Here is a 25,314-nt window from a genome sequence, read left to right on the forward strand (position 1 = left end):
CCACAAAGATTTAACGGGATGGGAAAATAAATAATGCTCCTCTGAGGGAAAATGCAGCTGATCTCCCCAGGTTGTACCCGCTGGAAAATATCTGTCCCAGCCTGGAAATAGGAATTCAGACAAAAGCATTTTGTGTTATGAGCAGTGCTGGCACACACTGATGTATGTAGGCCTTCTGGTGGAATTTTTCAGTCTTCCCGAAAATCCAGAATGACTTTTATTTTGTCCTTAAAGCTTGAAATATCTTGCTGCGATATTTTAAAATTGCATGATGTAGATCCTTCCCAGAAGACTGATTTGGATGGAAATTTACTTTTAAAAGGAATGAGAGGGAAGTGTCTTTACAAACAAAATGTGGGCCTGCTGGTAGATAAACCCAGATACTGATAGGTGAAAGAAGCAATGGGTGGAACCATAAATTTCATAGGAATTTCACTAATTGACACAGACTGTTGCTTACCCAAGACCGTGCTAAATTCCTGGAATTAGAGGAAAAGAACAGAGATACAAAGAAAAAGATGGGTGTGTCCACATTAGAAAGCAGTCTGTATCAGGCCATTTGGGAATTCTGTACCTCTCAAGTACCTCAGGTAATGGGGAAGGAGAGAGGGAAATGTGACCGGGAAGTTAGGATAAAAAGGAGGCTGCATACTCTAGCAATCTGAGAGACCCCATGTGTGATAGGAAAGGGACAGGCATTCGGAAGATTTCGGGCTGTGACGGAAAATTACAGGAATCCTTTTGCCCCTCTCCCCATAGATAAGGATCACCCTTGGAATGTAGCCAAACGTGTAGCCCCCCTAACCTATGGATGCCAGTAACTTTCCACTCCATACTAACCCTAGAAAGTATAGCCAAACCCCTGTCTGACGTAGAGAAACCCCTTAGTCCATAAATACCCTCGAGACCCCTCAATAAACGCCTTTAACCGTCCACCACATTGGTGTTAGCGTCCGTTATTGGCCCCGAAGGATCCCAAGGAGGAGATCGCCATGCTGGACTCTGAAACCAGGTCACCGTGGCCTTCCCAAGAAGGCAACACCCATGGGAAATGCCCCATGGCCTCTCCCTTTATTGAAATAAAGATACAGAACTCCTCTCTCTCCTTTATGAACATAAATGTCTGGTGTTTGTGGATTAATTTTCTTGCCACTTTCAAAGCCTTCTTTTTGGTTGGGTTTGTTTTGCATTTTCTTGGATTCTCATCAGCTCTCATCCACTAAGGAATTCCTAATCCAAGAACAGACTAAGTGATGGAGAAGGGGGTAAAGAAACACTTTTACTTGACTGAGAAATTTAGTCTAATGCAAGGTGTCTTGGTTTGAAAGACAAATGTCTTCCAAGGAAGGCGGGAACCTCCCTTGGAATAGAGAATATGACCCCCCCTCCCTCTGAATTGTTGTAACTTTGAATTTTAAGGGGCATTCAGGCAAAGATATAGGAAAAGGAATAACAATTCTTTAGTAGTGTGCATATCTATAACAAGGCAAACAAACAACAACAATGGCAGCAACAACAAGCAAAGGAAAAAAACAAAACCAGAAAACCCAAGAGTCTGTTCCCTGCTCTTCAAGCATTTCCCCTTTGGTGCAGCTCCGGGCACAGCCAGCAGGGGCGCTGCTGGCTCCCGGCTGGGCAGGTGCGATGATTCCCCGTGGCTGCAGGGGGCGCTGTGGCCCACACGGGAACGGCAGCTTGGCCAAGACAGGAAGGGATGGAAAAAGGGCTTGCTTTACACAGGTCTCAGTTTGGAGACAATTTTAGGAGGGAAATTCTCTGGAATGAACATCTTCTGCACAGAAAGTAGGTTTTGGCATTCTGTCCCCAACTGATATGAAAGGAATCTTGGAGTGAAAAATCCTATTTATTGAACAGACAGAGTGCCCACAGGACATGTGCAAAAAAATGAAGAGTGTTGAACCTCCTCTCTCCAGCAGAGAAAGCTGGTGGATTCAGAGTTCTTTCTTTAGCTGGCTTCCCCTGAGGTCTGGAGCTGGGATGAGGTGTCCTGCAGTGCCCCGCCAGTCCATACAGTCAGGCTTGTGTTGGGGTTTTTTATGAATGAGATAGGACTGCTAGGATACGTTCCTTGAGCTTTATTGCTGTGAGAAATAACTGCTCACTTGAAAAATTTAAAGGGTTTATTAATACTTAACAAAAACACAATAAAAGGACTAAATAAGGAAAAACAGGCCTGGAACCTGCCCTCACAGCTACCTACCATGTGGCTGGCTCAACTTCAAGATGGATGCTTGGCTTTTTATACTCCTGGGGGTTGCATCAGCCAACCCTGGCCTCTCCCAAAGTCTGTCAGTCAGCTCTTCTTTGCTATTTATCGGTGGAGACTGCTTTCTTGTAACTGGATTGGAGGTCAGGTGTTGCCATGCCACATCCCCCAGCAACAAGTTTTCCATTCCCAGCTGCCCCATGAAGGGGCGCATGTGCAGCCTTCCTTTACCTGTCCTAGACAACCCAGGCTGTCTGATGGCAACAATATTGGGGGGGGGGGGGGGAAGGGAACTATAGGGGGAACAGAGGACATCCAAACTATAATAACGTAACTATACATCAATAAAGCTCCTCTTAATATTCACACAATATTCATCCCTTAATGGTGAGAGCCAATCATCTAATTATCCATCTATAACAATTGCAGCATCAGCCTCATTATATTGTTGAGACAATCGGAAGATGGCAAAACCTCACTGCCAGCAGCAGCCAAAGATTTCTTTGTTATTGAGCGTTTAAAAACTTTCTAGCCAATAGCATATTGCCAAAGCTTACAGACAGTTGTTCTAACCAATCACTAAAAGCACACGTATACTTGCTTCACACAGTGCCTTCGTACAGGGTCTGCTTTCTATTACCAATACACAATACTTCATTATTAAGTTTAAAACCTTCTACTATCTTGTTAAGCATATTTTTCTGCAGTCTTAAGGTCTATCTTAGCCAAGCCTAAAACTCGAGCTATTGTTTCATGTCCTTGCTTGTTATACTATTGTAACTTTTCTACTTTCAGACCTTGCAGCTGCAGCTAGCTCTAAGTTTTCTGTTCTTTCTGTTTCCAAGGCCTACTTTTACACCTTTCTGGAATTATTCTTACCTTTGCTATTTCCCACAAGGCTCCCACCTATGGTCTGGTTTTTGGACTGGAGCTAAGGTGAACAGTTCCAGAAGAAGCCACAGAAGTCACTGGAGGATTGCAGTATGCAGTCCAGGAAAATGTGCTGCCTCAGCTAACAAGAAGCTAGCTAAAAGCAAAGAATGTAACTCCCTCTCTGTTGCAAGGCTGAGCATGGGAGAGTATGAGAGCTTGAACACAAACTGTGCCAGCTCCATCCTGCTTTCAGACCTAGCCTAAAGTTACAGGACCCATTTCTGGGCATAAAGCAGATGGCAGGGGAATACAGTATTATCATAAAATCACCTCAAGACAACAAACCTCCCAGGGCCAGCCGATCCTGGTGCCCCAGCAGGACCCTCGGAAGCAGCAAGATGGAACGGCAGGAATGAGCAAACATCCCGGGCTGGTAGATGAGATGTACCAGAACCTCTGCAGCTGTAGCTGGAACCACGAGGGGAGTGTCCCAGGGTGTGCCCGGCTACAGGGCAGCAAAAAGCAGTGGCAAAATGTGAAAAATGCGTATTTAATGATTGACTTTTCGCAAATATAAAATTAATATTATATGTGTTACGTTAGAAAGTTATGCTGTATTAGTTTTCTTAAGTAGTGTGTTAAATATAGTTTTAGGTTTTAACAAAATGTTAAAATAGAAACTATGCTATGTAAGATACTTTTTTTAAAGAAAGGACTCACTGTGAGATAGCAGCCACAGGTCACCTAAATCTTTCAGAGAAAGAGAATTTATCGCTCCATTATCAGAAGAAACCAACTTCTTCCTGCTTCGCTCAGCCCTGGAGACGCTGTCAGGATTCAGAGGAAGAAGTTGACACTGAGCAGACAGAATCCTGTGTTTGAATGGGATTTATGCATCATGTATGAGGTGTATGACTATGCAACGGGCTATTGCTTTTAAGGGTTAATCCTCTGTTAATGTGTGTCCTTTTTCAGGCTTATGTTGTCCAGAAAATGTACCTGGATGTCCGTAACTCTTTGTTTCTGTTGTCTCATATTGTCCTAATCCAAATTGTCCAAATTATTATTACTCTGATTATATTGCTATTTCTATAACCATTTTATTATCATTAAACTTTTAAAAATTTTTAAAACAAGTGATTGACGTTTTTCACAAAAGCAACGGAAGGGCTGGGCAGTGGCAGCCCGGTTCCCGAATGTGGCAGAGAGAGGCTCCCTAGGACGGGAAAGGGGCTCTGGGATCCCGGCGTTTCCCTGAGGCACTCCAGCCATGGTGAAGGATCGTCTGTTTGGTGAGGTGACACGGCTGCCGCTCACGGTAGAAGAAAGCAGCAGGAGATGGAACCCGACCTCAGCATCTCTCCCCCTGAATGCCGGGAGCACAGGATGCCTCGGGGCTGTGCTGAGCCCCTTAATCCCCAGCCCAGTTCTCGGTAACTTTACCCTTCCGAGAGAAACTCCTCAGCCCCCACAGTGAAGCCAGCTACAAGGCTGCCCCTTCTCCGTAGTTACTTCTTTTGTCTCTCTTAAATACCGATCGTTATTGTTTCTTAGCAACAAAAATGGGAGAAAATTCCCCAAGAAAACAAAAGGAGGAAATCCTAAACTCCAACCCATGGTGTCCCTTCCTATGGCAGGGGTATGGAACTGGGTGTCCCTTCCAACATCCAGTTCCCACAGTACCATTCCGGTATTCTAGGATTCTATGACTTCCTCCTCCACGAATTGATTCCCAGGTATGTTTTTGACTTGTGCAGCTGGGCAACTCTAGACTGTAGCTTCTGTGGCCAAATTTGCCAAATCAGTGTGACACTGCAGCAAATCAGTTTTTCTTGCAGCAAAAACTGGGAAAGAGGTGTCTGTCTCTCGTTTTCAGGAGCCCATGACACTGTTCATGCCCTGAGCATTGCAATGAGGAGCCACTGACGCTGTACCCTGTGTGCCCTGAGAGCGCTGCCTGCACTCCTTCCTGCAGTTGCAGCCCTGTGCTGCCTGTGAGGGACTGCTGAGGTGACAAACGCTGCCGCAGCTGCCTCCTGTGCCATTAAGATTCCTCTCACGCTAAGCAATCGCCCTCTCCAAGTGCGGGGAGAGTCCAGCCGGGCTTTTCTCTGCAGTTGCTTCGCAGCTCTGCCCGCAGTGGTGCAGAGCGGCTGGCTCAGGCTCTACCCGGGGAAGGCTGCAAAGAACAATGTGTGTTTCACTTCCAGTGGCACAGATTGTTAAAAATAGGTTAAAAAATGTTGAAAAATAGTTGATAGATTGTAAAGTATGTACTGTTAGTTTGTTGTTATATTGTAAAAGGGGTTAAAAGCAGTTATAAGAAATACGGTACTCAATGCACCATAATACACCTAAGTGCACCACCCCACAGCGAAATGAGCCACCCTGGACAGAACTGTCATGGGCCAATCAAGCGCCTAAAACCTTCATGCAAATGAAGGATCCAAAAAGAAACCCATCCAAAAGGACAAAAAACAGTATTAAAAGGGGCTTCTGACCCACTGAATCTTTGCCGTTCCACCTGGAACATCGCTGCTGAAGAAGCTCCAGCGGCGGTGCTGCAGCATCCTCCACAGGAATGCTCCTGCTCGGCCCGCGGGCCCCCTTGCTTTAGGCCTTTCTTTTATTATAATAAATGCTGAAATCACTTTAGTACCGGGAGCCAGCTCTCGTTTTTAACACAGATGATTATCCTCCTCCTGCTCCTGTTATAATACATCGCAATCTTTATTGTGCCACATGCCCTGGGAGGAGATTTGTCCAGTCCCTCCCTCTATGCACCTTTGCATCCAGAAGATTTTAGCCTACCTGCTAAACAGGCTCTTCAATTAACTGAAAAATTTTACTTCTAAATCCAGTTTTTGCCTCCTTCCCAGACACATTTTTACTTTCTCAAAGACTATGGTCCTGAACAGCGTCAGGGGCAGAGTTAAGGGTATTTCGAGGAGTGCTCTGCTTTAATGGGCTGTAACAAGAGACAGCCCCTGAGTGACTTGCCCCTTGTTAGTGCAGTGCCATGGTTAGCGAAATGGGTTTAAACTCATCCCAAACGCTGCGAGGGCGACTGAACTGCTTGAGCCTGGATTTTGAAGCCAGGACACCCAGCTGCATCCTGCTCTTGCTCTGCTGCCCTTGCTGTGCCACTGCTGCTGTAGTTTGTCACACGAGCAAGTCAAGAAGCATTAATTACCCTCTAGCAAGGAGCAGAAGGCCACAGAGCCTGCGGGGAAGGCACCTGCATGCTCTTCTTGCTTAGCACCGGGCTGTGATACCTCTTGGGAAGAGGAGCTGTGGTTGAGGCCGTCAGAAATTCCAGCTCAATTTCCATGTGCCAAAGGCAGGGAGCTGGGGGGAGCTGGGGGATGGGTGTTAGCAAGTGGCTGTGAAGTACAGGGAGCATGGGGCCAGCCATGAGAAATAGGAAAACTGTACAAAAACAGTCCATGCAGCACCTGAGCAGCCCCTTGGCAGGGTCAGTGCCTTCCCCAGCTCCTGCTTGCTTCTTCCAGGCAGGAATAACAGATTTCCTACCCTCTTGCCAGGCATACTGTGTGTGTCCTGTGAAAAAGGCGTATTTTATGATTAGCTTTTCGCAAATATTAAAATTAATATTATATGTGTTATGTTAGAAAGTGATGCTGTATTAATTTTCTTAAGTAGTGTGTTAAATATAGTTTTAGGTTTTAACAAAATGTTAAAATAGAAACTATGCTATGTAAGATACTTTTGAAGAAAGGACTCACTGTGAGAAGCAGCCACAGGACACCTAAATCTTTCAGAGAAAGAGAATATATCGCTCCATTATCAGAGGAAATAACTTCTTCCTGCCTCGCTCAGCCCTGGAGACGCTGTCAGGATTCAGAGGAAGAAGTTGACACTGAGCAGACAGAATCCTGTGTTTGAATGGAATTTATGCATCATGTATGAGGTGTATGACTATGCAACAGGCTATTGCTTTTAAGGGTTAATCCTCTGTTAATGTGTGTCCTTTTTCAGGCTTATGTACCTGGACGTCCATAACTCTGTCCTAATCCATATTGTCCAAATTATTATTACCCTAATTATATTGCTATTTTTATAACCATTTTATTATCATTAAACTTTTAAAAATTTTTAAAACAAGTGATTGACGTTTTTCACACCCACATATACCGTCTTCCCTTTACAGGCAGTTAGCACAGTAAAATGAAGCAAATATTAAACAATATTTTATCTGAATATCTGTTATAAATGATCAGCCAGAAATCCAAATTAATAAATGTGAAAGATTTTATTTTTGTGACCAAAATACGGTCCTCAAAAACCACAGCCAAAGAGACAGCGTCAAGCCTGGGATGGTGCTGGGTGAACACAGATCCGACCTCTATCGCATCAGATCCCCCTCTGTTCACGTGTGCCATTTCCAGCGGGGCTGTTTTATACAGTTTTTTATGCCTGAGGCAGAGCTGCCCCGATTTCTTTTGTAACCCCGTATATGTATGAAGGTTTCTTTCACTGTGCAGGGCTCGACAATTGCTGTTTCCTGAGTAGTGGCAGGCGCTGATCACCGTCAGGGGAAGTCGAATATTCAGATGTCTGTTCCTTGGCACTTCGGTTATCTTGACTGATGGTATCTACCAAGCAATGATCACCCTTGGGTGTTCCCTGATGGCTCCGGAGGAAGCCCACCTCCGTGCCGGCCACGTTCTGATATTAGTAAATGAGGCATTGTTCTCCTGCTGCAACCAGGAGTTTCGTAATTCTCGTGTAGTAATCTGTCTCCAGGTTGCTCGTGGTCAGAGCCTTGTTGGATGTTAGATTATTTTTACAATTTTTGTTTTATACATTCTCCCCTTAAGCATGAATTACTTTATAACATATATTGCAATAACTATTTCTAATCAATACCCCTCTAATTCCTAATCCCATGTCTCAGCCGAGTGCCACTCTGTGTCCAGCACTGCTCACCCAGTGCTGCGGCTCGGGCACTGGGAGAGCCCTGTGGCTGTCAACTGAACGTTCCTGGGAGCAGCAGGATGCTTGCAGGAACAGCTGCTCTTTGCAGGCATGGACAGCTCTGCATGGAGCACGGTGTCACTGTGGAGCTATTAGCTCCCGTTTATATCTGTTAGGTGTGTGATTAGTGTCCGATTAATGCAATTAGCACGGTGGCATCAGCAAAAGTATGTAATTGGCACCGAGGCAGCTGCAGCTCAGCTGCTGAGCACCACACACCACACGGTGCCTGTTTCAGGGTTTATCTGAGCTCGGTGAAAGGAGACAGCTCGTAGTCCTCTCCCCAAGCACTGGACAGGCCGGTTTCTATGTGCAGCCCTGGCTGTGCACCCCCACCTGCTCCTTGCTCACTTTAGCTGCAATAGAAAGCAATTTCCCACCCTCCATTCTTGCTTCAAACTCCCAGAGCTCTTTCAGGGAGCTGACGAGGGTTGTCCCAGCTGCTTCCCAGAGCTGCAGGATGCAGAGCTGGGGTTTATCCTTTTAGGAGGTCAGAGGACCAAATCTGACCTTGGCTGGACACAGGTCCTTTTCTAAGCCTTGTATTCTCCTTGTGACTCTCCATGTGGCCACTGCCAGGGGGATGAGGGTGGACAAGGAAAGGAATCACGACTGCCCACTCCCTGCCATACCCTGGCCCCATCCCACCTTGGCAAGGTATCAGCCCATGTCACAGCTTGGCTTTCAGAGTCTTGACAAACTCCTCCCCACAGCACCAACAGCATTGGTGTGATAGATGAGTAATGCGATGATTGACTCTCACAATTAACAGACAAATATCATGTATATAGGTTAAGAAGAGTTTTATAGGTTTATAGTTATGTTGTACCCCTCGTGTTGTTATCAAGGGACAGCTGGGTTTGGGACATTTGGGAGGGTTGGCTTGTTACTATGGCAACTGCTGAGCTCCAATGAAGATTTAAGGCCGTGATCTCCACCACTGGACGGAGAAGGAGGAGTCGATGAATGGAACTTTGGGAGGGGTTAAAGGGTTAAAAGTGAAACCTCCATTGTGTGGTCAAGCGCATGGTGGGAAAAATCCTTTGCTCCCAGTGCCATAATATTTTGTCTATTCAGTCTTCTGTTGTATTTTTGATAAGGTTTAATAAGCCTTTCTAAATTTTTGAAAGTGAGTAGCATTTTCTCACAGTTGGTCTTTCAGGATGTCAGGGAAGGAGAAGGGCTGTGTGGGATGGGGACAGACTGTGGAGGGTCCATTTCCATCCAGCTCCACCAGAGATGCCACCTTCCCAATCACCAGTGTGAAATCCCCAGCCCTTTTCTGGAAAGACCAACAAGCCACTGGCCTCTTCTGACCAGTGCATTCATGGGTGAGGGCTGAGCAGAGGAAGCTGTGGAACACCAAAGTTCCCTGCCAGCCCTGGCTCCAGTGAAGATGTTTGGTTTTGGGAGAGCTTCTGACAATCCTGATTAACAACCTTTTCATCTAATTCATGTTGGTGGTAAGTCATGGGAGCTCTGGGCCTTTGCAGCCCTATAATCAAGATGGTTTGAAAGAAGCAATTTTCTCCTCCTGCAGCCTGGTTAATTCCCTTTTAATTGCTTCCCATTTTGCAGAGATTTCCCTTGTTTGCCATGGCACTGGCTCCACACTTCCTCTTCTCCAGCAGTGCTTGACGCATGCCTTGTTTTGCCAGGTTGGGATTTGTGATGATTTGGGCTATGCCAGAGCCTTCAAAGCTCCCTACACAATTTAGGTGTACCATGCCTGAGCTGCAACTTCTATAGGAGAGAATCTCCAGGGACTGGGCTAGGTTCTGTTATTTGCTATCACATTATGTGTGGGGGCACTGCTTTTGGAAAAAGAAATGGAAAATATGGGAATTACACACAGGTGGGAAATTTAGCAGCAGGAAATATATCTCCTTTGGAAAAAGCAAACCCAACTAAGCAGAATTAATTATTTAAGACTAAAGTTTTACCCTGGCGGTCAAAAGAGATGAATGAAGCCTTTGTAAACTGATCTGAATCAAAATATGTGGGATTTATCCCTTTTAAAGTTGGGTTTGTGTGCAAGGGCTAGCAACAAGGAGGAAAGGAGTTAGAACCCACCTGAGCAAAGAAACAAGGAAGGGGATGAAAGTTTTGCTAAAGAGCTGTGAACCAGCATCAAGGTGGACTCAGTTATGTTGGGAGCACCCAATCCTGGGTGGAAGCAGTGGGACTGCTCCTGAAGTGGGTGAGATGCACTTTGATCCAGTTTGTGATTTATGTGTCAAACTTCAATTCTGGCAGTGGAAAGCCATTCCCCCTTTTCCTGGTACTCCAGGCCCTTGTCCAAAGTCCCTCTCCAGCTCTCTTGGAGCCCCTTTGGGCACCTGAAGGGGCTGTAAAGTCTCCCTAGAACCTTCTCCAGATGAACAACCCCAGTTCTTCTTGCGTGTCTCCAGAGTACAGGAGCATCTCTATGCCTCTGGAATCACTGCAGAAGGTTCCATGTCCTTTCTTTCTTGGGGTCTCCAGAGCTGGACACAGCACTCCCTGCATGGAAAGCACTCCCTGCATACAAATGGGGCAGGACATTCCCCAAAGGCAAAAAAAAGTCTACTTTATCTGCTTATTTGTTATTCAATGTGCAGCCTCTAAACACACCTTAACCACATTAATGCATTAAATATAGCTCCCTTTAGCCACCCAAATAATTTTAATCAGAAACATGAGCATTTCTATTACTCTGGCTTGGGTGGGTGGAGTGTCACTCAAACTCCAGCCAGGATGCAATTATTCTTGCCTATAATCCAAGGCTTTTCCTGAATATCTCATCCTGTTTTCCTTTTGAATTAGCTGGCAGAGCCACACTGCTTGTTCCTGACTTGTACTAAGACCCTGCTTCTGTACTTGTGTTTCATTCTTAGGCTGCAGTTTCCCCTGTTTCTCCCAGTCTTTGGCTCCTGCTGTGCCAATAATTGTTCCTCTGCTTTTGGGATTACTGGAAGTTCTTAACTCAGGGCTACCCTTTTTGCCCCGTATTTCACATCCCCACAGGATTCTTCAGAGCCACCAGCTCCTTGGGACTCTCCAGCCATCCCACTGAAGGAAGAGCCTCATCCACCCTCCAAGACCTCACCTGGCATGCCCAGAGCTGCAAGCACAGGGCAGGAGACCCTACTGGTTGCAGCATCACTGGATCATCTGCTCCTCCAAAGGCTGGTTTCATCCCAAACAAAGCTGACATCCTTCTGGAAGGAGAGAGATGTTAATAGTTCCTGGCAGTCAGAGAAGATCCTCTGGGACTGAGCCAGGGGCTCTGACACCTTGTGTTTGGAGGTCAGCCACACTCAGCACACAAACCACAAAGACTTTTTGCTGGCTGGGTTTTGACAGCCATGTCAGCAACGCCGTGTGCTAAAAAGGGCAGGCAGGGACAGGTCCTTGGTGATTTGCCTCTATGAAAAATGGGGAGGCAGAAAATTAAGCAGCCAAGGACTGGACATGGACATCTGGATCTCAAGCATCTGCACTGGGCCCACGGGGTACTGGCCCTGTGGGAACAGTGCTGAGTGAGGGAAGTTGTGACCCTTCTCCTGCTGCACTCAGAATTAGGGTCTGGCAGCGCACCTGGATACATCAGCCAGCTGGTTGGAAGTGGAAGCTCAGAACAGACAGCAATCATGTTTGGTGGAGTTGGCTGGGTCAGGGTGGGGTGCTGGGGACATTTCCTTGGGGCAGAAGGAGGCTCTGGGCTGCTGAGGAGGGTCCCAAGCCTGCTTCACACTGATGTCTCCTGAAACAGGTCTCAGACCTGGACGGAGGATGCTCTGGGGCTAGAGGATGCTCTGCAGCAGAGGTGCCTGTCAGGATGGAGCTCAGCCAGCAGAGCTCAATATTTCCCAAAATCCATAGCAAATCTGTGCCTCAGTTTCCACACTAAGCAGGAGGCTCAGCAACAGATTTCAGCAGCCTAAAGGTAACTTTCCCATGGAAAATTTTGCCTGACAGGGAGGAGGGCAGGGCCAGGAATCTCAGCCATGGTGCTTGCAGAGGCCCTCCTGGGAGCAGGTGGTTGGGGACTGCAACTATTTCCAAGCAAACCTGGAAAACCTGGATAGTCCTTGGTGCAAATCCCTCTGGGTGAGGGCACCAGCTGGGAGGATGGACTCAGCTGTGGGTGAGCACACGAATTCCTGGTTGTGGGATTAACCCATCCCTGCTCTGTGCAGGTGCCAATTCAGCAGGCTGTGTGATCACACACCTCTGCTGCCTTCAGTGCGCCCCAGGGGCTCCTCAAGGATTCTCTCAGTGGCTGAACAGATGAGCTCTCCCATGGAATCACTTGTGTCTCTGATCTTTAGTTTTCCTCCAAATTGGAAAAATATGTCCCTTTGAAATTTTCATGAAGGTGGCAGAGCTGCCTGTCTCCTACCACCACCACATGTGTCTGAGAGCTATTGAACTGCAGCTGTGGTGACAAATATCAGCGTGAGGCTCAAGGCTGGAGAGAGCAGTGAAGGAGGGGGGCATTGGAATTAAAGGATGAAATATTTATTTGGGAGTTTAGCAGTGCTCAAAGGACAACATATCACAGATGAGAGGCATCCTGGGGCAGACAGTGATGAAAGACACAACTGGACTCACTGGGCTGTAAAACTGCCATGAGATTTCCTCTCCCTCCCAACCTCCCACCCTTTCCAGAGTCCTTACCTGCCTGGGAAGGTACAGCAGGGCTCAACATCCAGGAATGGTCCAAAGCTGTGGACCACCAGACAGATATGTGTTGTTTGAGGAAGGGGAATGACAGCCCCACTTTGCTTTAAATACCGGCCATAAACCCAGTGATTTACATGCCATGGAACTGGGAGGTCCTGGCTCTGGCAGTGGGCATATTTGCACAGGGCAGCCTAGTTGGAAGGTGGCATGAAGGCACAGATCCTCCACAGGGAATCAGGATCATGAGCTTCCCTCTGCCTCCATTCAGGCTCTGGAGGCCAGGTTTTCTCCTTTGCTGGGCTTTGCTGGGGATGTATCTCAGGGCACCCAAACTTTGATCCCAGGTGGTGGGCCTGAGGGTGGGAAGTGACTCCAGGACTGGTGACAACTTCCATGTTGGGTTTCATGTGTCAGCCAAATAAACAAGCTAAAGAAAAATCCGTCTCACTGTGCTGGAGAAGCTCCTGTGCATCATCCCACTGGGATATCCCACAGTACCATAAGATCTCATGCTTGGAGAGCTGTTTTGCTTTTCCCACCTCTGAAAGGTATCAGGATAACATAAAGGGTTAACACAGGAAGATCCCAAGAGGCTTCAGCCTTGTCAAGGGCACTGGATTGGCAGGTCATTAATCTCAGAGTTACTTGATAAGTTTAAATACAATCATGTAATCAGCAGGAACCTGTAATTATTATTTATGCACATGGTGCTTACTAAATTACAGTGCTCTCCAAGGCTCTGTGTGATGAACAAATTAATTCTGCATCAGAAGAGCTGGACCAGAAATCTGTTTCTGTCTGAATTTCACTTGTAAACATTGATGTATGAAGTGAAAGTCGAGTTTAATTGGCCTCCCTCCTGCTGTGAAGCATGTTACATTTTTATTCTGTATTAGATCACCTGGCAAGGGGGAAAACGTGGTGGACTTTCTCCAGCCCTGATGGTACTTGTCCGGAAAACCTGTGTGGGATTCTCTTGGATGAGATGGTGTAGATACTTTGTGGAGAGGCGCCTCCATGCTCTGGGCACATGGAGTTGGGGTAGAAAGGAGACAAAGGAGCCTCTGGACCAGTGGGATGCTGAGCCCACTGAAGTGTGAGGATGATCCCATGGAAAAGGGAGGGGCCATGCCAGGGTTGTCTTTTCCAAAAGATAAACATGCTCCAAAAGTCCTTGTAAGAGGAATTGAAGTATTTTTAATCAAACAAGACTGAGAATACACACTCCAGCTATGGAAAGCAAAGTCACATCAGTTGGAGCAGATCACCAAGAGGAGAAGGGAAAAACAGTGATGTGAACACAGATGCTTCTGTTTGGGTTTCTTTCTTTGGTTTTTCAATTTCCAGCTTCTTTCCACCAAAAGACCCCATTTTAGAAAAATCCAAGTTGAACATGTAGCACATAATTTTTTGGCAACATCACTTGCAGGGATGAGGAAAAAAGCTCTCTGGGTCATTTCCCCTTCTCCATTGCCAGCAGATCATTATTAGCTCCTGCTGAAGTACCCAACAGAGAAACCAAGACACAGAAAACGCAAGTGTACTCCTTGTAGGGCACCAGCAGAAAGTGTCCATAGAGCTGGAAGCTGCCACTTTTCCCACTGCATAACTCCAGGGGTCTTTTTCACACCCATATTTTGAAGAAGGGGCAGTTTTGGTGACTATTGGCAGTGGCTGAACATGAACAAAGACTGAAATGTTCTCTATGTGTATGGTCCTTGTTGTGGTCACTGTGTCATACTGGGAACTGTTGCTGTTCCCAGCAGATTATTGGAGTCAATGGGATATTTCCAGTTTTGCTGCACTGTAGACATGAAGGGAAGTGGGAGGAATTTGCTCTAAACTACTGAATTTCACAAATGTTTGAAGAAAGAACCCAGAGGACTTTCCCTATGCTTCTCTTTAAATAAAAAGATGCAAGATTTTATTCCTTTCTGTTGGTATATCCTGAGGAGATCACAAAATACTGAAATTTCAAAGATGCTTAAATCTCCCCATGGCAGGAAACATTTATGCCTGTTCTTTATATTGGGAAAACTGAGGCACAGAAGTGTGAAGGGGCTCACACCAGACCTTGTATGGCCCCAGTGGCAAAATCCCTGGCATGCAGAGGGCAGGCAGCCCATAAACCTGCTGTAATCTGTCTCCTGCCTGGGCATCCCCAGACCTTGTATGGGACAGGTAAAAGGTGGTTCCAAAGAGGTCAGGGCACATCCACTCCTCTGCTCAGCTGCTTTTGCTGACCACATGGAAGAGGGCAATGAAGGAGGGGGAACTGGGGACAATCTGGAGTCCCCAGAATGGGGAGGGAGATAGGAAGGGAGGGAAGGGAGGGAAGGAGGCTGCTGCTCCTCCAAGGCACTTAACCCCAACGTGGGGATGGTTTGGTCCCATCCTCTGCACAAGAGCAAGGAGCAGCTTTGGCACTGGGCCCACCTACCCAGGTAAAAGCAGGGCAAGGAGGAGGAGGCAGAGCCAGGGCTTGTCCCTGCAGTACCTGCCTTTGGGGACCTCAGCCACCGCTCCACTGCAGGGCTCCCTCACCTTCCCACCCTCTGAGCAGGGACATGGAGTCAGCCTGAGGGCTTTGCAGAGACCTGTGGATCCATCTGGGCTGAACCAGAGAATTTAACTAATTCCTGTGCTTCCCTCCAGATTAAGCCAACTCTGTGTGGCTGTTCAGAGCCCCTAGGACTCATCCCCATGGGAGGGGGAGTTACCTCCCCTCTCCCACCCCACTGCTTTACCCCACCTTTGGTGTCAAGATGAGAAATGACCTAGTCAGACCAAGCAGCAGTTACACAGGAGACACAGCAAGAGACAGGGGAAGGACTCAACCCCAGTGCTACAAAAACACAGCCACGTGAATCAATGTCTACAATCACTCTGGGGCTCTCCATCCATCCCCTTCCCACACATAGGACTTTGGCTCCTCTAGAGGGTTCCCCACCCACCAGCAACATTCTAGCATGTGCTCACTGGAAGGCTGACCCGGCTTCCCAGGGAATTAGCCCCATAAGCTGTCCCAGCAATGTCCTGGTTTCCTGTCACCTCAAAGCAGACAAACCTGATAAACCATGCCCAAACCCCAGACATTATGCCCAGGATGGAGCTGGCAGAAAGCTGCTGCAACCTCTCCAGGTCCTTCTGGCTCTTTCTGCCATACCAGCAGGTCACACAGCTGCCAGGGAGATGACAAAGCAGCACCTCAGCTGCCCTGTCCTGTCCTCCAGGCCTGCCCAGCACATGGGGCAGGAGCTGTGCAGGTGTCCCATGACCGAGTGAGTTCATGCTCTCCTTGGGGGGCTGGGGCCGCCGGCAGGACCTGCTCCTGTGCCGTGCCCCCTCCCAGGGGCTCCCCATAGCAGTGGGGACGTCAGCTCCCGGTGCAGCCTCTCGCTCCTGGCTCAGACAGCCGTGGATTGCTTGATGCTGTGGAAGCTGACACGGGTGGGGGAGGTGGGGATGGACATGGCCCTTGCCACACGGGCACGGATGGAGTGCTTGTCCTGCCACCGGTGCCAGCGCTTCCGCACGGCCGATCGCACCTGGGCGGGATCAAGGAGGGACATTGGTCATCACACAGAGGCTGTGCAGAGGCACCAGCCATCCTTCTCCTCACTCCTCCAGCCAAAAATGGATTAATGATATGTGATTTGCTAACAAAACAGATTCATGCAGGGTAAACTTTCCTGAGTCAGCAAAGGTGTGGAAGTATTTGGAGGAGGCAGAGGAAAGAGCTGCTCAAATATCTGGCCCCAGGATTCACTTCTACTCTCCTTTGCTTTCTGCTTTGTGTTTTGGGGCAGAGCCTGGGAGATATCCTCATCCATGTGCAATCCACATGTGTATGGGGCTCACCCTGGGGAAGGATTTCCCTGGGATAGGGAGGGCCCTTGGCTCTGCTGCACCAAATCACACAGGTGCACCATGAGAGCATCTGTTCTTGGGGGTGGATTTTCCTCCTCCAGAGGAGAAGACAGACAGCAGCCGTTCCTATCTGGGCAAAATCTGGGGCTGCAGATGTACCTGGGGCTGGAGATCAAGCACCAGTTCCAATCACCAAAGACCTTCAGATGGGGAATTAGGGACTTCAAGCCCTGGGCAGCAGTAGAGCCTTATGCTGAACTTGTCTGCTTGCAAGGAAGGTTGTAGACCCCCACAAAAAACCTCAGCCCATTGTGCTCACCTCACTGTTCAGGAAGCAGTAGAAGACAGAGACGAAGAAGCCCTGGAAGGAGACAAGCAGCAGAGTCACAGCAAACAGGTACCCCCGAGCCTGGAGCTTTGGAACAGCTCTGGGGTTTGGGGATGTCTAGTTTTGGAAAGGGGCAGAAGCAGGATGAGGCATCAGCCAGGATGGGCTCCTCCTTGGTGAAAGGACTGGGATGGGAGCCGGTGTGAAGGACCATTACCTGGAAAGACTCCAGAAAGGAGTTGAAGTAGATGAAGACTATCCTGGAGATCTCATCCTCCCCGGGGTTGACAAAGAACAGCATGTAGGTGATCCCCAGCAAGGGCAGCAGCACCAGTGTGGCCTTGACAGCTTTCCTAGGGAGAAAACAGGGACCTGAGCTGCTACAGTGCAGCCCTGGGCACAAGGATTCTGCCCATCCCACTCCCAGCACCAGCATGGCTTGGACTGGTCTGCTGGGACTTGAAAACCAGTGAGCCAAGCTGGGCTCCATCCATTGGTTTTCCAGTGCAGTTCCCAAGGAACTGGGCTAGTTTGAGCACTTGGCCCCTGCTCTGCTTCTCCACCCAGAAAAGAGCAGTGGAGAGCAGAGGCCTGACCTTGAGCTGGCATGGAATGATTGCTTGGCTGATCTACAGCTCAATTAAAAAGGAATTAAGGAGGGTATAATAACTCACACCCTTCAACACGAGTTTGTGAAAACCTTAGCTCAGGTAATTAATTTGATATCTTGATGAAATTACAAGTACAGTTTGTGAAAAGTCATAGTGCTGATACAGAGAGTGTGGGAAGGATTGGGGCTTGGCACCTCATTCCTTTGGATCAGGGGACAAGAACAATGCCAAGTCATCACTTTTTGCTTAAAAATCCTGTTAATGGACAGATTCCAACAGTAGATGGTCATCCCTGGAGGGTCTGAGCTGGGCAGGGAGGGGGACTGGGACTTGTTTTGCATCTCTGATTTAGAGGAGAGAACAGGCCCTGACACAAATGGGCTGATGACATAGAGGAGCTGGAGGGAATCAAGGACAGGAGATGGACAACTACAGTACAGTACATTCACTGGTGTAGCTTTCCCAATAATAAAACCAGAATTTATACTTTCTCAGCTGAAAAAGCCATCCTCCACCTCAAAACAGCTTATCTTGACCCGGTACACCATGAGATTCCCCAATTCCTGCTCACAAAATGATCCAGACAAAGGCAATGATGAAGCCCAAAGTGTCTTCTATCCCAGGTACTCTGGAGAGCTGCTCTGACCATGCACCTCTTACTGCAAAATATTCCCCAACAGACAAGGAGGGGTTAAATCTTCCCGCCTTGTGCTGTGGGAGTACTTTCTTCTTCTTTACAAGGAGGTGTTGGAGTGGCATTGATTCATCAGCTTCCTCAGCTTTTGCTTTTCTGTCAAGCACTGATTTAATTCTCACCTCCATGCCAGGATTTGCAGCTCCCAGCCTGGAGAGCTCATCAGGTCCCACCAGAACAGGCTTTTGCAAAGAGACTCAAATCCCAAGAGTTCACTTCAAAGGCAGAAACAGCCATCCACACTCTACATCACAAGGCTCTCCCTGGCCAGATTTAATGACCATGTGCCTCCAAAGAGCATTTGAGGTGCTCTTAGGTGTCTTTCCATGCTCCCATCCCCTTGCTACACGGCTAATGGGGCTGTTCCCATCCCCACTAATCATGAGAGAACTCAGTTCCTGGGTTTGCTTCCAGCAGGGTCACTCATGCTCTTACCTGTACTGGATCGTCTCTGACGTGGTTGAAGCTCGGAGCTTCGTCATGAGGATTCGGACAATGTTGAATAGAAAGATGAAGTTGATCTGGAGGAACAGGGTCACTGCTTAGTGTCTGGTCCCTCATTATATCCTCCCATTTCCTCTGCAATGGGCAAGGGGGGGAAGGGGGAGCCAGGGGAAATGGGAATGTTTCCTCTTGAACCGGATCTATTGCCTTCCATGCACCATGAGAGGATGTCTGCCTTTTTAAAAAAGCTTCAATAATAAGATTTAGGAGTTTGGTCAGGGGATCAGGGCAGCAGGGCATGCCAGGAGATTGCCAAAGAAGGACAAGTGCTAGAGGAATGGCTGAAGGTGAAAAAGCAGAGGGAGAGGAACAATCTAAGGTAGAGAGTGTCTGCCATTACATCCAGGGTCTGCCTGGTTGCTCTCTTGGCTGTCAAATTGCTAATGAGGGAACGGGAAGGAGTCTTTGGAGCTGAGCACAATTGACAGGACTTAGTAGTGGCCTGGCTGCATGTCAGGCTAAGAAATGGGAAGCAGGATCAATTATTCCATCATGCCAGTGATTTTTACTCCCTTGAGCTTTCTCAGCATCGGCCAAGGAGGAAGGAATAGTTTTGGGACTTTGTGCATGGCTTTCCCCCTGCAAACACAGGTGGACCCTCAGCTTGTGACCTGCCACCTCTGCTCTTCTTTGTCCCTCCCCAAAAGACAAAGCCCCATCCATTGGACCCTTGGATCAAGCACAGCTATTCAGCTGTGAATTCAGCTGTTCCTGGGGACCAGGAACAGAGAGGTGGAATCAGGATCAGGTAATGGAGTCAAGGATCCCAGGCTTCTGCAAATGCTTGGCAAAGCATCCACCCACACCCAAATAGTGCCATGGCAAGGATGAGGGACCTACTGATGCATGTTGGAGGCTGGTGATGGGACACCCCTGTCAGAGTGAGGTTTCCAGGCTCCTTCTGCAGCCCAGCCCAAGACCAAAATTGCTCAAGGGGCAGTTTGCTTGAGGGGCAGTGCTGCTGTGGGGAAGCAGAACCAGCCCAGCAGAGTGAAGCTAAAGGAGGGGGCAATACCCTGTACAGAAGCAGCTGTGACCCAGCTGCATAGAGAAGGTCTCTATTTAGCACACAAAAGGTCAATTTCCTCTTACCAGAAGCACCAGGATCATGGGGCCTTGATAAATGTAGTCAGTATAAACACCTGCTCGCTTCCCAAACCAGCACCTGCAAGACAAGGACAAGCCTGACATGGAAGTGACCTGGATAGACTCCTGTCCTTGCACAATCTCTGTAAGTCACTGTGAGTTGAAAGCACTAAAACTCAAACTGCTGCAGCCATTGTGAAATAGCTTTACTGGGAACTCAGTAAAAGGAGGTGCATGTGACTTGTGGGAGTGTTTATGGGCCCCATATGGATGTGGGAGCTGGTTATTGCAGGACAAGCAGGGACACCCTCCTCACAAAGGAGGTGACTGTCCCCACTCTGTTCTGCATGGGAGCAGCCTCACCTTGCATCCTGGGGGCAGCTGGGGGCAACAATACAAGAAAGATCTGAAGCCTTTAGAGAGCATCCAAAGGAGGGACATGAAGATGGGGGCAGTCTGGAGGGGCCACATGAGAAGCAACTGAGGACACTTGGAATGTTCAGCTGGGGCAGAGGTGACTGACTTTAGACTTCATCAGGGGCTGCAGCTCCTCCCCAGGGGGAGCCCCATCTCTGCTCCCTGTGACGGGGGTAGGACCCAAGGAAATGGTCTGAGGTTGTGTCACAGGGGAATTTGGGATGGATATGAGGAAAAGTTCTTCCCCCAGAGGGTGCTTGGGCAGTGAACAGGCTCCCCAGGAAATGGTTACTGCCCCGAGGCTGCCAGAGCTCCAGGAGCTTCTGCGCAATGCTCTCAGGGATGCACTGGGTGGGATTGTTGGGGTGTCTGTGCAGAGCCCAGCTCAGGATATTCCATGATTCTCCATAACCTCACACACAGGTCTAGGACAGTTCTGTCCTCAGCAAACCCTGCAGGTGCTCACTCAGGTAGTCAGGGTTGTTCACTCAGTGCCTGTGTGAGTAGCACGGGACTTCTGCAGCTGGTAGGGAAAATTACCTCTGGAAAACAGAACAAGCTGCCATTTATCTTAACGGGCTGCCTTCAACTTCCCACTCTGGAATGAACTCTCAGGTACCTGTTAAGACCTTCATCAGCAGGTGCCTGTGAAAATGGCTCAGGTGGGGGTAATTTAGATCTCTGCTGGTAAAAACCCAGCTCCCTTTAGCAAATCTATCGTAGGAAATCTGGTATAATATCTTTTTCCCCTTGAAAATCACATTTGCCTTTTGAGGGGAAACCAGCAGGGGCAGGGCTTGTGCTGCAGAGAGGTGAAAGGTGGGATAAAAGAAAGAATGGAAGAACATTATCCTTTTTTTCCTCCCTGACAGAATTCCTGACACAACTGATCCCTGAGAATTTGGGATAGAAAGAAGAATAGAGGATAAGAGCAATCAGGCTCACTTCTCATTGTCGTAGTAGAGCTTCCCAATGGCCCAGGCAATGATGATGGGAAAGGGGATACCTGCAGGGGGACACAAAGGTGAGTCTCAGAGGTGCAAGGTCACCACAAAACCACACCATAACAGGGGTTTTCTCACACAAAAACCACCCAGTGAGATAAGGTGTCTATGCAAATCAAGTGTCCATCCTCCTGCCCCTGGCCCCCTTTTTGCAGCTCTTTGAGTGCAAGCAGAGCTGGAGCAGAGGCTGGAGGTGGCATCAGCCATCACTAAAGCCTGGGTACTGCTGGGTGAGGGGAAGGCTGGCACTCACACCAGCCGATGCAGATGAACATCCACTTGCGGAGCTTGTCCGTGGAGTACGTGAGCACGATGGCCGTGTGCAGGTAGCAACCCTCGCCGAACATCCAGAAAAAGTTGGTGACATGGAAGTAATTGTAGGCAGCAGTGACCAAGCGGCACCAAACCTGTCAGGAGATGTGGAGCCTGTTGAGCTCTGTGCCACAGTGGTGCAATCGATGCATGGAGCAGCCCAGACCCTGGCAGAGCAATCAAACCTATGTTTCTCATACACAGGGGGTGCCTGCCAGCCACCAGCCAGCCCTATTTGTTCTCTGAAGTTGCTTTTGTAGCCACATTTTAGTGACTTCAACCTGAAGGAGAGTAGGTTTAGGGAAGAAATTCTTCCCTGGCAAGGTGGTGAGGCCCTGGAACAGGTTGCCTAGAGAAGCTGTGGCTGCTTCATCTCTGGAAGTGTCCAAGGCCAGGTTGGATGGGGCTTGGAGCAACCAGGGATAGTGAAGGTGTCCCATGGCAGGGGGGTTGGAACTTAATGATCCTTAAGGTCCCTTCAGCCCCAAACCGCTTTGCATTTCTGTGATCTCCAGGGTCCTCACACCCCCCAGCTGCTCAGGACTGGGCTCAGCCTGGAAGAGCTGCACCTACCACGTTGCTCTCGTGCACCTCTGGGTTCATGGTGAGCTGCACCACAAACCACGTGGCATTGCGTAGGATGAAGGCTGTGATCAGGTTCCAGTGGATGATGTTTCTCAGGCACCGGATGCTCCTGGAGAGGGGCGGAACAAGGCACCATCAAAGCAGGGGGATTGGGGACAGTGCTGTTTGTGCAGCTGAGTGTCTCTGTTGGGACCTCAAGGGTGACCTGCTGGGACCATGCCCTGGGTGAGGGGGGCATGAAGAAGACCAGGAGGTGGAAGGCACCAAGGAGGACCCTCTGCCTCCATAACTAGATGCTTTAAAAAAGCAGCAAAAGGAAAACAACCCCGAGATAGGCAGGATCCCTCCAGCCTGGAGGGCAATGGCTGTGGCAGAGTAGATGGCAAAGCAGAGGAGCTGGGTCCATCCCTGCCTGAGATGACCTTGCAGGAACACGGCAGCAGGTTTGTTACTCACCGCAGGCGCATGAAGAGGACAAAGGCAACGAGGAGGGCCCCCAGCGAAACACAATGACCCAGGTAGTTGATGATGACAGCGATGTGGTAGTGCAGCTTGCTCTTCTTCTGGGAGGGGGGGAGATGGGCAGAGGGTCAACAGCAGCCCTGGTACTAGCACAAACCCACCTCCTCCACCACATCACCTTTGGCAGCTGCACCTCAAATTCTGGGCCCTTCTTCAGGAAGCAATGGGAGCTCACCCTGGGACAGGACAGTGGGAATGGAAGAAGGTGGGGCTAATGTGGGAAGGAGAGGCACCAGCCTGGTTTCACATCTCACTTGTACCAGAGCAGCTCACAGGACAGCTCAATGCTGCGACTTCCCAACCCCTCCTCTGAGGAAACCCTGCTGGAACTCAATTGAGCTTCTGGAATCTTATATCTCAGTTCATCCCCCACTGCCCTGGGGGCAACTGAGAGGCTTGGATTAATTTGGACAGAGGAAAGTGTGAGTGATAATTGAATTAATTGATCACTCCTGCTCTTAGGCACTCATCGAATCAGTAAATAAGCAATTAAGTGAGTGAAAAAAACATTCATGGCAAGAGATATCAGCATTTTAAATATCAGAGTTGATATCAACTGCAAATGAAAAACTCATATCTCTTCTCTGCTTCAAGGGATGGCTTGATCTATTCAGGGGCTTGATCCCCATTTTTGTATCTCTTTCAGCTTCCTAAATATCTCCTTTATTTTACTGCCAGCAGGGAAGGATGGGGTTTTCAGTGAGTGTCAGGAGGGAGCTGCAGGAAAGTGACAGGGCTGATTTGTACCCAGAGGCCCTGGGGACCTCACCCTGCCAATCCTCTTGGATTTTTAATGGGCATGGAAACAGGCATGGCTTTATTTCTGATGGGGAATAAAAATGCAAATCAAGAAGGGGTCATAATTGCCACATGCCAACTTTATCACTGGAATGTTGCTGCATGCTCAGCCCTCAGCTCCCATGGGCTATTCCTGGCCTGGATGCTGTTGCCTTTCAAAACTCTATCATCTGTCTCTTGCACTCCTGCCAAGAGCCCAGGGACTCCCAAGCTCCTACCTCTTCACTGAGGATCTCCTGGCACTGGGAGTAGTTGACACGTGCTGCCCAGCTCCCGTTCGCAAGGCATTCCCTGTACCCATTATCTGAAAGAAAGGATGCCCATCCAAGGGTTAACAGAGCATGGGGATAGGCACAGGCATGTGACTTGACTGTCACTAATGCAGGGCACTGGCATCAGGCCAGGCCTGGCATCTGCTTTGAAGGCAGCTCAGCTACTGCTTTGGTCACAATTGCAGAACCAAAATCCTTGGAGTATTTCAGACTGCTCAAGAGCTTTGGGTCTGCACCAGCTCTGCCCTCGGCACTGGGGGACCCCAACACCACCTCACCACACACAGGGATGCAGTGGAAGCAGAACCAGTTCTTTTCTTTCACTCTGCTGTTTGCTTGGGTGATCGTGTGCCAGCCCAGGCTCTCTGCTGAGATGGCAGCATGAAGTTTCACTTCTCCCCCTGAATTAGGAGTTTTTTGCCTCCCAGCAAGGACAGTAGGTGTCAAGGCTGACTAGGAAGGAATGGCCCAGGCACCCTAGAGAGTCATTGGTGTCAGCAGTGGGGCAATGCCAGCACTGGGGTGAGACCAGGCTACCATTACAGGAGGCTGTGAGCCTCATCAGGGTGATGGGGTGGGAAGGGCTCAGAGACAGGATCAAGTAGTGATTAATGCAGAGAGGCTCCTACAGCGGCACAGGAGGCACCACAAAGCCAGACCTGTGTGTCTGTGCCATCCTCCATGTCTGCAAGAATGTGCAGGATGGAAAAATATATGTTTTTTGTGAGAAGCAAGGTGTTTCTTTCATCAGAAGCAGCACTTGGGTGGTCAGAAACTCAGCCTTATGCTAGGAATGACGTTGGGCACTTTTCATATTGCTACATCCTCTACTCCCAGCAGTGACAGTGCAACCAGCTGTGGCAGGAAGGGAGGACATTCAAAGTCCCCCAGTCTTTGCTCAGCTGGAAGCTTCAGGCCCCTGTACCACCTCCAAGAGCAAGGCAGGATTACTCCTCTGCCTGTGTCCCCAAGATGGGGACATCAACCCTCTCCTCCTCCCAGGACCTGCTTATAAAGCTGCTTCTCTGAAACGACCCTCCCTGAAACCTGGGGCCTGAGGCACTGTTTTCTTAATAGTTGATGAGCTTTGTTCCCAGAGGTGTATTGTCACTTGTGTCCCAGCACCCTCAGTGCTGCCCCTCTTACTGGTGGTGTTGTACCGCACGCCATAGAAGTACTCAGGGCAGGGCCGAGCCACCAGCTGTCCCACGGCGCTGCGGGGCCAGCATGTGCCGATCAGGTCCACCGAGGCGTTGCACTGGGGACCTGCAAGGACAAAGAGCACAGGGTTAGCAGAGGTCTCTGGGCCACCATGGGCCACTTCCAGGCTGTTGAAAGGTCAGGATTTGCCAGGAGAGCTGGGGCTGCTGCATCAGCTGGTGGGTCACCACAAGCTCAGCCCCCAGAAAACCCTCATGGCAGACACCAGATGGGGCCTGTGCAAGACTTGCAAGGGCTGGTTGAATCATCATGGCCATGACTTGTAGCAGTGGGAACAAAGCGACACAGACCCCCTCATCAAAGGAGATGGCCTTATTGCAAAAA

General features: G+C 49.0%; 1 protein-coding gene across 1 annotated transcript in view; it reads right to left on the reverse strand.

Moving 5' to 3' along the window:
• Positions 1-13,940: 13,940 nt before the first annotated feature.
• LOC136567265 (corticotropin-releasing factor receptor 1) overlaps positions 13,941-25,314 on the reverse strand; it is a 29,092-nt gene continuing 17,718 nt past the window's right edge. Inside the window, exons 3-13 of the mRNA XM_066566802.1 lie at positions 24,916-25,035; positions 23,716-23,801; positions 22,634-22,740; positions 22,166-22,286; positions 21,534-21,687; positions 21,222-21,282; positions 19,866-19,938; positions 18,705-18,790; positions 17,182-17,317; positions 16,956-16,997; positions 13,941-16,314 (exon numbers count right to left, since the gene is read on the reverse strand). Of these exons, the coding sequence (XP_066422899.1) occupies positions 16,174-16,314; positions 16,956-16,997; positions 17,182-17,317; positions 18,705-18,790; positions 19,866-19,938; positions 21,222-21,282; positions 21,534-21,687; positions 22,166-22,286; positions 22,634-22,740; positions 23,716-23,801; positions 24,916-25,035 (1,127 nt within the window). The 3' untranslated portion in view covers positions 13,941-16,173. The remainder of the gene's footprint in view (positions 16,315-16,955; positions 16,998-17,181; positions 17,318-18,704; positions 18,791-19,865; positions 19,939-21,221; positions 21,283-21,533; positions 21,688-22,165; positions 22,287-22,633; positions 22,741-23,715; positions 23,802-24,915; positions 25,036-25,314) is intronic.

This window comes from Molothrus aeneus, chromosome 28 (assembly GCF_037042795.1).
Source record: "Molothrus aeneus isolate 106 chromosome 28, BPBGC_Maene_1.0, whole genome shotgun sequence".
Classification (NCBI taxonomy): domain Eukaryota; kingdom Metazoa; phylum Chordata; class Aves; order Passeriformes; family Icteridae; genus Molothrus; species Molothrus aeneus.